General features: G+C 50.3%; 1 protein-coding gene across 2 annotated transcripts in view; it reads left to right on the top strand.

Moving 5' to 3' along the window:
- Positions 1-269: 269 nt before the first annotated feature.
- The window catches only part of SLCO5A1 (solute carrier organic anion transporter family member 5A1), an 82605-nt gene continuing 70750 nt past the window's right edge, over positions 270-12124 (top strand). The window contains exons 1-2 of one of the 2 annotated variants that reach the window (XM_056332272.1): positions 270-501; positions 1318-2691. In XM_056332272.1, the coding sequence (XP_056188247.1) occupies positions 1746-2691 (946 nt within the window). In that variant the 5' untranslated portion in view covers positions 270-501; positions 1318-1745. Of the gene's footprint in view, positions 502-531; positions 735-1317; positions 2692-12124 lie in introns of those variants that run through there. The other variant, XM_056332273.1, reaches the window with a different exon arrangement.

Consider the following 12124-nt stretch of genomic DNA (forward strand, 5'->3'; position numbering starts at 1 on the left):
GGTCTCGCTTCCGAGTATTTCCCTACCCTTTATTTTTTAACACAGCGCGATGCAACAACACGGAGTTCCCCAAACGCCGCCCGGGGCCGACATCCGAGCCCGCACCTCGCGGGGCGCCCCGCCGGCTCTGGGCCACGGCCGCGAAGCTGCGGCACCGGGCAGCCCCGCACCGCCTGCCCCGCCGCCGGGCTCGCCCTCCCGCAGGGGCTCCGCGCGCTGTTGCGCGGGGCGGTATCTCGGCTGACGGCGGGCCGCCGCTCTGCCGCCGCTCCAGGTCGCGGGGCCCCGGGTCCCTGCTCAGCGGCGAGCGCAGGTCGGGGGGGACGCGAGCGCCCGGGCCGGCCCGGCCCGCAGGCGGCAGCGGGCGCGCCTGCGCTCCGCCGCGCCGCCCGGGGAGGCGGAGGCGGCCGAGGGGGGCCTGGGGCTCGGTGACAGGCGGGGCGGGAGCGCCGGGCCCGGCTGGCTCCCCGGCTCGGCCGCCCCCCCGCGCCCGCCCGCACGGTGAGTAGCCCCGTCTTTCTTCTCCGCGGCGGCCGGGAGGAGGGAGCGCGGTGCGCCCCGCCGGCTCCCGCACCCCGCCCGCTGCCCACCCCCGCGGGTGGGGGAGAGCCGCCGCTGGGGTGCGGCTGCCCGGGCTGCCGCTACCCCGCCACCGCCCGCCCCGCCGCGCACCGAGAAGGCGGAGGGGAGACAAAAGCGGACAAAGGAGGCGAAACGCTGGTCTCGCTGCCGGGGTAGGCAGGGCCGGGCGTCACTCGTCGCTCGGCCGTCCCGCGTCTCCGCGGGCGCGGGGGGCACCCGGGCGAGCTGGGGCGGCCAGGGCGGCCCCGCGGTGCCGGCTCCCGGTGTGCCCGCCGCCTGGCATCGGCTTTTGTTACTCGCTCCTCCGCCCGCCGCGGCTCCCCGGGCCGGCGAGTTGTAGCGGGGTGTTTATTTCAGCGTGTTTATTTTTAGGCTGGAAAATAAAAGGCTCGGCACGGCGACCTTTGGCTGCCGCATCCGGCGCCAAATAGTAGGGTCGCGCTCTGGCCGGGGCCACGGACGCGCGTGTCCGCTCCTGCACTTGGGTAAATCCACGTGCTGTCCCCAAGGACGCGGTCCCCGGGGCGCTGCCGCGGCCCCCCCGCCGCGGGGCCGGCGAGCGCTGCCCGGACCTCAGGGCAGACGCCGGGGTCGGGCGGGCAGAAGCCGGGGCGGCGGGGAGGGGGGCGCTGGGGCCGGCGCCGCCGGGAGGGGGGCGCTGGGGCCGGCGCCGCCGGGAGGGGGGCGCTGGGGCCGGCGCCGCTGACCTCCCGTGCTTGCTCTCTGCCCCCGCAGATCGGCAGCAACCCCCCGGAGCTCTGTCACCGGCGTCGGCGGCGCGGAGAGAGGAGGATGCGGGCGGCGGAGCGGCGGCGGCGGCGGGCGGCGCTCCCCCGCGGCGGGCGGGCTGGCCGCGGGGCCCCGGCGGGCGGCTGCTGAGCGCGGCGCCGCGGGCATGCGGCGGCGGGGAGCGGGAGCCGCCGGCAACGGGGGCGGCCCGGCGGGCGGGCGGCCCCTTGAGCGAGACAGAGGGAGGATGGAGTCACAAAGGACTTGGGCTGACACGTGCGGCGGGGCGGCCGGCGGCCGCGGCTAGGGCCACCCCCCTCCCCTCCCTCCTCCCCTCCCCGCTATGCTGCGCTCCCGCCGGGCCCCTCAGCGCGCTCGACGCACGGCGGCGATGGAGCCGGCCGGGCTCCTCTGAGGCCGCGGCCGGACCCAGCATGGCCTCTGCGCGGACCCCGGCGCCGCGGCGCCCCGGGGCGGAGCGGCCGCCGGCGGCGGGGGGCCGGGCGGAGGCGCCGCGCTGCCGCAGCCTGCCCGCGCTCGGCGGGGCGGCGCCGCGGGGCCGCGGGGCCGCGCTCGGCTCCCCCCTGGCGGCCGGGGGGGGCGGCGGCGGCGGCGCCCCGCCGAGCCCCGCTGCGGGACCGGCTCCCGGGGCCGCGCGGGGCGGAGGCGCCGCCGCCGGGGCTGCCCAGCCTGGTGAGGCCGCCGCCGGCGCCGGCGGGAGCTTCCCCTGGGGGCCGGAGCGCGGGCAGCCCGCGGCGCCCGGCCGGGGGGTGTCCCCGGTCCCGCCGCCGCCGCTGCTGGCGGGCCCCCCGGGCAGAGCGTGCCTGCGGGCCGTGCTGGCGGACTCGCGCTTCTTCCTGGTGTGCATGTGCTTCCTGACCTTCATCCAGTCCCTCATGGTCTCCGGCTACCTGAGCAGCGTCATCACCACCATCGAGCGGAGATACAGCCTCAAGAGCTCGGAGTCGGGGCTGCTGGTCAGCTGCTTCGACATCGGGAGCCTGGTGGTGGTGGTCTTCATCAGCTACTTCGGGGGGCGCGGACGGAGGCCGCTCTGGCTGGCTGTAGGGGGGTTTTTCATCGCCCTGGGGGCCGCACTCTTCTCCTTACCTCATTTCATCTCTCCGCCGTACCAGATCCAGGAATTGAACTCCTCCGTCAGTAACGAGGGCTTGTGCGTGACTGGCAATGGCACCGCCAAAGAGCAGTGGGACTCGCCGGCCTGTGTCAAGGACTCCGTCGGGAACGACCACTCTCTCTATGTAGCTTTATTCATTTGTGCCCAAATTCTTATTGGCATGGGCTCGACACCCATCTATACCTTGGGACCAACGTACTTAGATGACAATGTCAAGAAGGAAAACGCCTCGCTTTACCTAGGTAAGGCATCTGAGTACTGGGGTGCTTTGAAGGCTGAACCCCAGATCTCTCTGAGGGACCAGTTACAGGCACTTCTGCCCTGTTCCTTCTGAACGTCACCTGTGCTAAGCTTCCCTTCCAAAGTGAACTTTTGAAGTAAAATTGCCATGCTTTTCTATTTTAAAAGCTTTTGCGGAGTGGTGAAGAGCAGTGATGGGGGAGGTGGATGCAGGGTGGGTGAGAGCGGCCGTATTCACACCCTCCTGCACGGGGAATGGGACAGCAGGGAAGCCTGGCTTCTCTGACACCTTTCAGCACTTGGCATTAGCTGGTGACTTTTTCAGAAAGCAATGTTTGAGTTCCCCTTGCCCCTTCAGGCTTCTTTTTGCTAATACACAGGCAATGCATTTCTAAATTTTGGTCAACATGCCTTTAGCCTAGAGTCTCTGTCTATAATGATACTGCTTTATAAGCACTTTGAGAGATTTTGGCGTGCTTTGTTTTACTTTTCCAGCGTTCATTAATCTTTAACTAGCAATGAATTTTGGGTGGCATTGATAAATCATCCGGCAACTCAGAAGGAGTTAAAAAACCGTTGATAAAACAGTGAGTAAAACCTTCAGGGTTAAGAGCTCCGTTATGGGACCTCAAGGGACACAACAAAACAGGAGTCCGATCTGGCACCTGGCTTTTGGCAGGTACAGACAGGTCTTCCTGATGGTCATTATGGGAGAAAGGGAATGCTCAGGTAACTGGGTGCTAAACTTTTTTGAACGTGATATCGAACATCGTACATTCTTGATAGTTTGTGTAATGCGTAAGAAGACTGACTGTTCTCTGACTTTGTGTTAATATCTTACATGATTCTGTGAGAAATGAACCTTGCGTACTCCTTCAAATTCTTTTCAAATAAGGAGAGGCACTTATGGGTCCAAGAGAGTGCCAAGGGGTTTTGGATGCTCGGCATTACCATTTTCAGTTCAATTTATTTCGGTTTTATGATAACCATGGAGGTAATCATTCCATGTAAAATCGATGTGCGTGAAAGGAATACACTCAGGGTGTGGGTGTAATTACTTTATTAAGCAAAAGTAGTGAGCCGGATCAGTATTTTTATTTCTTTTCCCCTGTTCTTCAGCAATTTGACTGTTCCCTGAACTGTTTTAAAGCCAGGCACAGTCTGTGTGCAGTGTTTTTAGAAAGCCTGAGACGCTGCTGGTTTTTGGAAGGAGGGAGAGGTATTATCTGTGGTTTTTCTATTGTTTTCACAGTGTTGCTAATCTTCCTGATGGAATATTTGGCAAAGTTTTCCCTCTTTTCCTCCCCTCTGAGAAAGGCTAACTGGTATGGAAATTTAGATTAACCTGGAATCGGCTTTATGGGCAGTATGAAAAAGCAAAGCATCTTGTTACTGAGGTTAGTAATTGTAGTTTGGTGCAGCAGACAGCAGGCTGAAACTTTTGCAGACAGATGATTTCATACACATCTCAACAACACAGAAAGCAAGGAGATGGAAAGGCTGCAGGTGAGGAATGAAAGGTAAAAGAGATGAACAGTGCAAGAGGAGGAGGAAGCCTTCACCAAGGAGTCAGCAGCTGGAAATCCTTACTGTGCAGGAGAAACGATGCCTACCCCTGAAGCACTTCTAGTACAGGAAATTGTAATAAAGTGGCTTGGGTAACTTACATTGCGGCAAAGATCAGACTTAAAGTTAACAAAGGTAAAGGACACCAGCAGCTGTTGGAGGATTGTATGTGACCCTTCAGCACCTGCTGGGCACTGAAGGCAGCTTTGATCTATACTGGGAGTACCCTCGTAGAGCTGAAGTTCATATGTAGTGATTCAAAAGAGTAAAGAGGAGGTACTCAGCTACAGCGTACATGAAAAATTCATGCCTGCGATCTGATTGTGTCCACAGGGAGAAGAATTAAAATAAACACAAATCATGTTTAACAGCGAGTAAAATGTGCCGTCACCTCCTTCCAGTCCTTAAGCTACTCAGGGCTAGAAACAATGTTGTTTCCCATTGAAAATCTTGGTATTATCTTTTTTAAGTAGTGTAGAATTCTGAGGAAACTTTTAACTTGTTCAGGTTTGAATATTTACCTCTCTTTAGACTTAGGCCAATGACTCTTTGAGAGGCAGGAGTTAAATCTGAGTTCCATGGGGAAAAAAGGAAAAGAGAATTGTTTGGCATGTTGATGTGAGCCAACATGTTTTTCTGGAGCTTCTCAGTGGTTTGGAATGTTTCATGTCGTCGAGGAGAGGGATTTGTGGGTGATGCAGCCCAGCCAGGCGCAGGGATGGGATAGAGGTGGCCAGGGCATGGCTTTGTAGGCCAGCCACCACATATCTTGTGTTACACAATGCCTGTTTCTCAAGGCAGTCTGATTTTATTACTGGGGCAAGCCATGCAAATGATGTCAAGATGTAAAATGTGTGTATGCATGTAGGCATGAGCTAACAAAAAGTGTTGGAGTGGGCCATGGGAGTTGAAGTTTTGAAAAGAGAAGAAAGCCCGGTGAAACAGGCCTGTAACACAGATAAATATTTCTGAGCGAGGACAGTTAATTTAAAAAGAAAGTAGTCTCTAACATGAAGTGGAACATCACTAATGTGTTTATTCTTAGTCATGCTGGTATTGCATTGTATATTTTTTTTCTAAGAAAAGCAACATATATAAAGATGTGTTCAGATGAGAAACATTTGTTTACAAGCATGCACGTGATAGAAGTTCCTGCGAGCTGCAAAACTGCAGAGCTCTTCAACCCTGCAAGTGCGCCCACTAATAGTAGGTCAGTAAAGCCCCCCTGTGTATTACTAATCCTGATTCTGCAAAAACTCACCTTATGTGGCTGTGGAAGCTATCTTATTTATTTTCCAAGTTAATCCAGCTCAGGGCTCGAGTGGCGATAGCATATCCTCTTAAGTGTAGGCATGCAAGCTCAGTGTGGACAGCTGTTTTAACATTCCTGGCTGGAAGTCCTACTCTCAAAAAACATATTTGATGCTTATACATAGTCTCTTGGCTGCCTACACTTAAGTCCATCTGTCAGGGTGGCACTATGCCAGGTTACAAGGTGATATGTCATTTTTAGTTGGACAAAGGTGCCAGGCAGGGATGTATATTTGGGCCGCCTGCATAGCAATGTGCGAGATCACTCTTCTGCGGGACATTTCTTCCTTGTGAAGGCGGTGCCACCTCCGGGTCCTCTGGCCCCATAAACGTGTCGGTACTTTGATGCCCTGATGCTAACGTTGAGAAAATGTATGACATCAGGCTTGGAAACAAGTTGTGATTATAACAGGTGCCTAGGAAATACAAGAACTGGCTCCCTTAATCACAGATAATCCAAAGTGGAAGTTACATACTTTCTGTAAAATCCGGGCAATCAGTGAGTTGTCTTTGTCCCCCACTAAAGTCTTTCCCTTCTGTGCTCAGCTGTACTGTAGCGTGTCTGTCGTCAGCTACCTGATGTGTGCAGTTATGCTTTTAATTAACTAATTAATTTAATTGCAATTTAATTTGGAGTCAAATTGGACTTCACGAGTGTTGTTTGTGCTCGCCATGGTGTTTCTGCAACATGTGAAATTCTAGCACCGGAAACACAGTGTGTGTTTCCTAAACACTGATTTTTTTGTAGGCCACCAATAGTTTGTCTTGAATGTGAGTTTACCTTGTGCTTGTTCTATGGATTTTAAAAGCAGTTCCTTAAAATTAACTGTGGCACTTGGAAAGGGGAGTTTTATTAGTGGCATTACAGCACCTGAATAATTTTTCAATGTTTTGCTTCTTTTGCAAGTGGGTATTGTGATAATAAGGAATGTACTTTGAACTTTAACACATAGGAAGGCAATATTAGGTTTTACAGAAATACTGCATTAATGACAACATTTTAGCATTCAGGAGTGGCTTTCACCAGTACCCCAAAAATGACTGGTGGATTAATTAGTCATTGTGCTAAGAATGTTTTGTTTCAGCTCCAGAATGATATAGGCTGGTTAGGATATGAATCAGAAAAGCATCTAAGTCAGTTTAATTTCATGCAGACTCTCCATAGTTTTGGGAACAAACCGTAATTACAAAAGGCAAAGCTTTTGTGAGATAAGAGCTGGAAAATTGGATAAACCTGTGTTAATGGGGTTGGTGCAGATAATGGCTTGAGAGCCAGGGAAGTAAAATCCTTTCCTAACCTGGAAAAAGAATAAATATTTAGACTAGTTTCAAAAATGCTTTGGACTCTGGTTTTGTTTTCATGAGGATCATTTGTGGGTTGCTGTTTCTAGCATTAGGCAAACCATTTCACTGTGGCTACTGTACCACTGTGCCTGGAAATCACCTTTTTACCAGTGTTTTACAGCTGGATACTCTGTGTACCCCTCATGTCTTTTACAGACTTCCCCAAAGCCTGTATATATGTCAATCGTATTTATGGTATTTCTAGTTATATCTACACCTATATCCATGTCTCACCTGGAAGGAGAAGGCAGGAGAAGTAGCTTCATGTACTCCCATCAGAAACCAACCACCTCTGGGCACTGGGTCCTGGGGCAGAGTGCAGCTGCCAGGTGAGCTGGGCCTCTTTAACATGCCGTTGCCTGGATGTTGGCCTGGGAAGCACTGGATTTTTGTGCCACTTTGATTATTCGTTTTGATCTGGCCTCTGGAGGACAGGGGCTGGAGCCTGCCAAAGGTGTCAGGTCCTCTGTATGGATGCTGCAAGATCACTGAGGTTTTCCAAGGCAGGATCAACTTTCTAGCTGAACAGGAGGGACTGTCTAGAAGCAGTGAGACAGCTGACCAGCATTTTGTTTTATTCTCACCATTCAGCCTATGACCACTTGTGGTTTACATTGAATACGCTTTGTGCTACCCAATATCTGAAAAGGCTTTTTCAGGGTTGACTCAGCATTGATCCCTATAGTTTGTAAACCCTACAGACGGTACATTCAATTTTATAGCATGCCTGTGAGAAGGCAGGATTTTATGAATCAAAAACTGAAGCAAAAGGGCACGTTCACCAGTATTTTTTATTGCTTGCTGCATTTCCCTTGTCGAAAGAGCAGCGTGCTGAGCTTATTCGTCAAATACAGGATTTTAGTTTATTTATGTGAAATCCACATCTTGGTTTATCCATAGGCTAACACTAAGGCTTGGCCCATCAGCAGTCTTTTTTGTACAAACACATGCTTGCTTTGTATGCATACACAGCTGGGCAGGGCTGGCTGCAGGCTTGAGCTCGCTGTGCTCTTGGCTGGGCATAAGTAGCATCTCGGGATGCAGGTAAAGTGACTGCAGGTCTGTTTGTGCATATGGATTATACTGTTTCCCCGGAGAGAGAATTTAGCAGTCAGAGGGTTCAGTATTGTGCTTCTCTGGCATTTCTGTAACATCTTTTTTGTTAAAATGCTGATCAGGCAGCAGGCAGTTAGTAATAATTATTTAAAATAGCACTATGCAGTTTTACTGCTCTTTCCTATAGCTGTGGAAACAGAAAGATAAATTTTACTTCTCCACTTTAGTCTCCTGCTCCATAGGTGGACTGATCCTTTTTGTTTTTCATAGTATAATATCTTAGGCATTTAGAGACCGTGGGGTTCTGTGTCTGTGTAAGCAGTGTGTGCATACGATGAGTTCAATGGAAGGTGGGGGCAGCCTTTCCCCTGAAGTTTTCTGCCTGTGGGATTTAATGTCGTGAGTGATATACCTTCACTTGCCCTGCCACTGTCGCGTCCCTTAGTTATGCTTTTTGCGTCTCCCGTTGTGTCCTTGCCACGAGCTATATCATTGTTCACAAGCAGCTGTATTGACAAAGCACTGCTTGAAGTGACTGGCAAAATGTGCTTTGCCCTTCTTAGGAGCAAGAAGATGCTTATGCACATGATTGTCTCTTTTATATGAAAGGAGAAAAGCTAGGTTGGATCCAGGGGTCTGAAACTCACTGAAGTCCCAGGCCCTGTTGTTTTCGTTGCTTAGCATTTGTCAAAATGCTTAGCATTTTGTTTCTGAGGCCAACAGTGCCCTTTTCACCTGCTCGAGCTTGGGAGTGGTGTTTTTTTGGAGAACAGCGCCTTTCTTCTCTGGTGAGCTCTGCTGCAGGGCTGGTTTGAGCAGACAAGTGTGAGAACCTGCCGTGGTCCCTGGAGAAGCTTGGAAACTTAGACATGAAAGTGGCCTTTAAGTAACAGCTTGTTTGTACCTTCTCCCAGGAACTGAAGGCTTGGGATCTAGTGTCTGATTACCCGGGGGCTGGAAACCTTAGCTGTCTGCTGGATACCCTGACTATTTTGTAAAGGGTCATCGTAACTACTCCTGTTGCAAGTGGATTAGAGATGCTTTGTGTTTCATGCATTTTTCCCTGAACTTTCATTCAGTGGCTGCCTCATCTGGGAGGAGTTAATTGCTGTGGAAGTGCTTATGCAGTCAAAAGAGAGGAGACCGGATTTCACTCTGCCATCACTCAGAGATACATAGGTTTCTGTCTTGGCTGTGCAGGGAACACGGGCAATTATATAAATGAGGCTCAACCTTCTGTTTCATCCTGAAGGCCAGCGACTAAAAATTATGATTTTAAAGTAGGTAAATGGATTTCATCCATGGGTTTTAAAAGAGCAGAAAAGTAACTCAATCATATTAGACTCTGTAGTCTCATGCTCTCTTTTTAATCCTATTTTAAGTCTTCTTCACCTCTGATAGCACGTTAAAAACCCTTGTTACTTGGGAAGCATGAACTCTGTTTTCTTCTTTTTTTCTCTCTTTTTTTTTTTTTTTTTTTACATGTTTTTCCCATTTCTTTTGAAAACAGTTGAGAAGTTACCATGCAAAAATAGCACATACTTCAACTGGTCCCCTCTGGCAGTTGTTGCCTCTGTTGACTGTAGGTGTCAAAGTGTTAGCTCTCTCTCGTGCTGTTGATGGACAGTGTGGTGCCACATGGCTTCTGAGGGCAGGGCAAGCTGATTGCCTGCCTTCCTGTGAATTGCCACCAGAGCTGTCAAAATTTCAGCTCCAAGTCCAAGGGTGCCTCTGCACCCCCCCTCAGCAGCTATGGGGGATGCTGGCAAGTTGTCAGGGCTGCAGCCTGAAGGCACTGAAGTGGCACAGTCAGAAGAGGGAAATGTTTTTCCTGAGAACCTCTAGAAGTGAAGGTTCTGCACAAGGAGCAAACAGCTCTGTTGGCCTTCCGAGTCCTTGAGTCCATGCTTTTATTCAAGCACCTTGGTACTTTTGCCATGGCTCATTTGCACTGTTTGGGCACATAGGCTGGAGCTAGCAAAGTTATGGCAACAGACAACCCTGCAGTGTGTACGCAAGCTAATTTCACTTGAGCCAGCCAGATCTGTACCCCAACTCCTTCCAAGTGCCCAGAAAAAAATAGGACATTTCCTGTGATGGGAAAGAATATGTCAGCGTCCAGCAGCACAAAGTATGGGCTGTGTCCTGCTTTGCCTCTGAACAGTGGGGAGTTTGGGCATCTGTTGTGTTGTCACAAGGCCAGAAATTCAGACACACTGCATGGTGTTAATGGGAGAGCTAACAAACCTGGGTCTTTCCTCTTCCCTTCTCTTCTGGCACAGGGAATTTCTTATTACCTGAGAAATCGTGAAGTACGAACACAGAAACTCGAGTGCTATTTTATGCTGCCGTGAGACCCGATAGCTTAATCTGAAAGCGTTAATTCTCATGTAGGTAAACAGCTTACTTGACAGCAAAGACAAATTACACTGTGAAAAACATTGTACTCTGGTATGAATTACATTTTATGGTGAGTTTGGAGGAGATGCAGTTGGAAAAAACCATGTATATTTTTACTTGTAATTTGAACAAGCATATACAAAAATTATTCAAAGAAAATAAACATGAACTGGCTCATGTGAAGTATTTGCAAAGCAGTACTGCGTGTCCACTAATCATATCCTGTGCAGTTCCTCTTTGATTCTTTTCTCCATTTTCAATATAGGTTCCCTTTCGGCAGCTTGCTTTCATTTCATTAGCTTGCTGGGGTATTTTTTGAGTGCTCCCATTTTTTTCCTTGCATATATTCATGTTAACACTTCTTTTGCCTTGCACCATGCATAGCTTGACCTCAATCTGATGGTTATCCTCTGTGCCTTTTATCTTTGGTACTTACAGGATTGGAATGAAAGCCTCAAGAGTGCCTCAGCATTGATTTTCTTAAAATCCAGTGCTGCTCCAAAGCCAGCTACCAGCTCTTCAGTTGTTTGAATTTAGTAAGCTTTTGTAAATTAGCAACTACTTTCCATATTTGTCTGCCTGTACAGTTAGCTGCTTAGAAGTGATAAAAAGTAGATCTTGGATGGATTCTCCTGTGGTTGTATCCTTTCCTTTCTGGATTAATTGAGTTATCCTCTAGAGTCAGAGTTTCTCAAATAATCTGTGTATTAGCTGAGTGTATCTTCTGATATCTTCTGATTTGCTGTTTCATACTCAAGTTGTAGTTTACCCCCATTTGTCACAGCTTTGCTCACAGCGGTTGACTTCAGGCGTCATGTAGGCACTCAAAGGTGCCGGTGGTGTATTCCTGAAGCCAAGTGCTCTCAATCACACCTTGGTTCCTATTTCTTTTTTTCAGTCCCTGGTTAGATTAAAATCTGAGTTCCTGACCTGCCAGGAGTCATTTTAAGTAATATGTTTTTGTAGGGAAACCAAGGTAGATAGGGAAATAGTTGTGAGCATTTTGCTGTGGTAGCTCTTAATCTGTAATTACTCAAACAAAATGTGTCAAGCAAGCCTCATTTACTCCAAGAATATCTAAAGGAAATACTCTGTAAGATACTATCTGATGTTGCTGTGTGTTAAGTTTTCCTTGTACTTAAAGAGAAATTGCTGTATTCAGCTGAGATGTTGATTCAGTAGATTTTGCTATGTGTAAGACAGCTGAGAATGCTACCTTTAAAGGTCCCAAAGGGATCCGCTCATAGGCTTAGAGGTCCAAACCACATGAAATTCATGAGCAGAATACCCTGAGGATGCTGGTTAGGTGGGATTTTTCAGCTGAAGAAAAACGAGGAAAGGTGAAGGAGAAGGGGAGGTTTAGTGCCAGTGGCACAGGGCTGGCATTGCCTCTTTGGAGCCGTCCAGGGTGGTGGGGGGCAGAGGCAGAAGGGGCTCTGTGCCAGGGGACACCAGCTTGGGCCAGTTCCAGGTGGAGTCCATGGAAAGGGATGAAGATGCTGCTCTAAGTGTCTGTAGAGTCCAGGAAAGCCCCTGGCAAGGCTGGGGAGTTTTGGAGAGAACAGAGAAGCTTTGCTACTGCCCGTGCTTTTCTTCCCCCCCGCTCACTGTTTCCTGCTTTTGCCCAATGCCTCTCCACGCCGTTCATCGTTCCCTGCCATTTCAATAGCTGGAGTTTAAAAAATGGTAACATAACACTTTGCCATTTCATGATTTTTAATCAGAATTTACGTTTCCATTTGTTACTTCATCCCACTG

Source organism: Falco biarmicus, chromosome 3 (assembly GCF_023638135.1).
Source record: "Falco biarmicus isolate bFalBia1 chromosome 3, bFalBia1.pri, whole genome shotgun sequence".
In the NCBI taxonomy this organism is placed as follows: domain Eukaryota; kingdom Metazoa; phylum Chordata; class Aves; order Falconiformes; family Falconidae; genus Falco; species Falco biarmicus.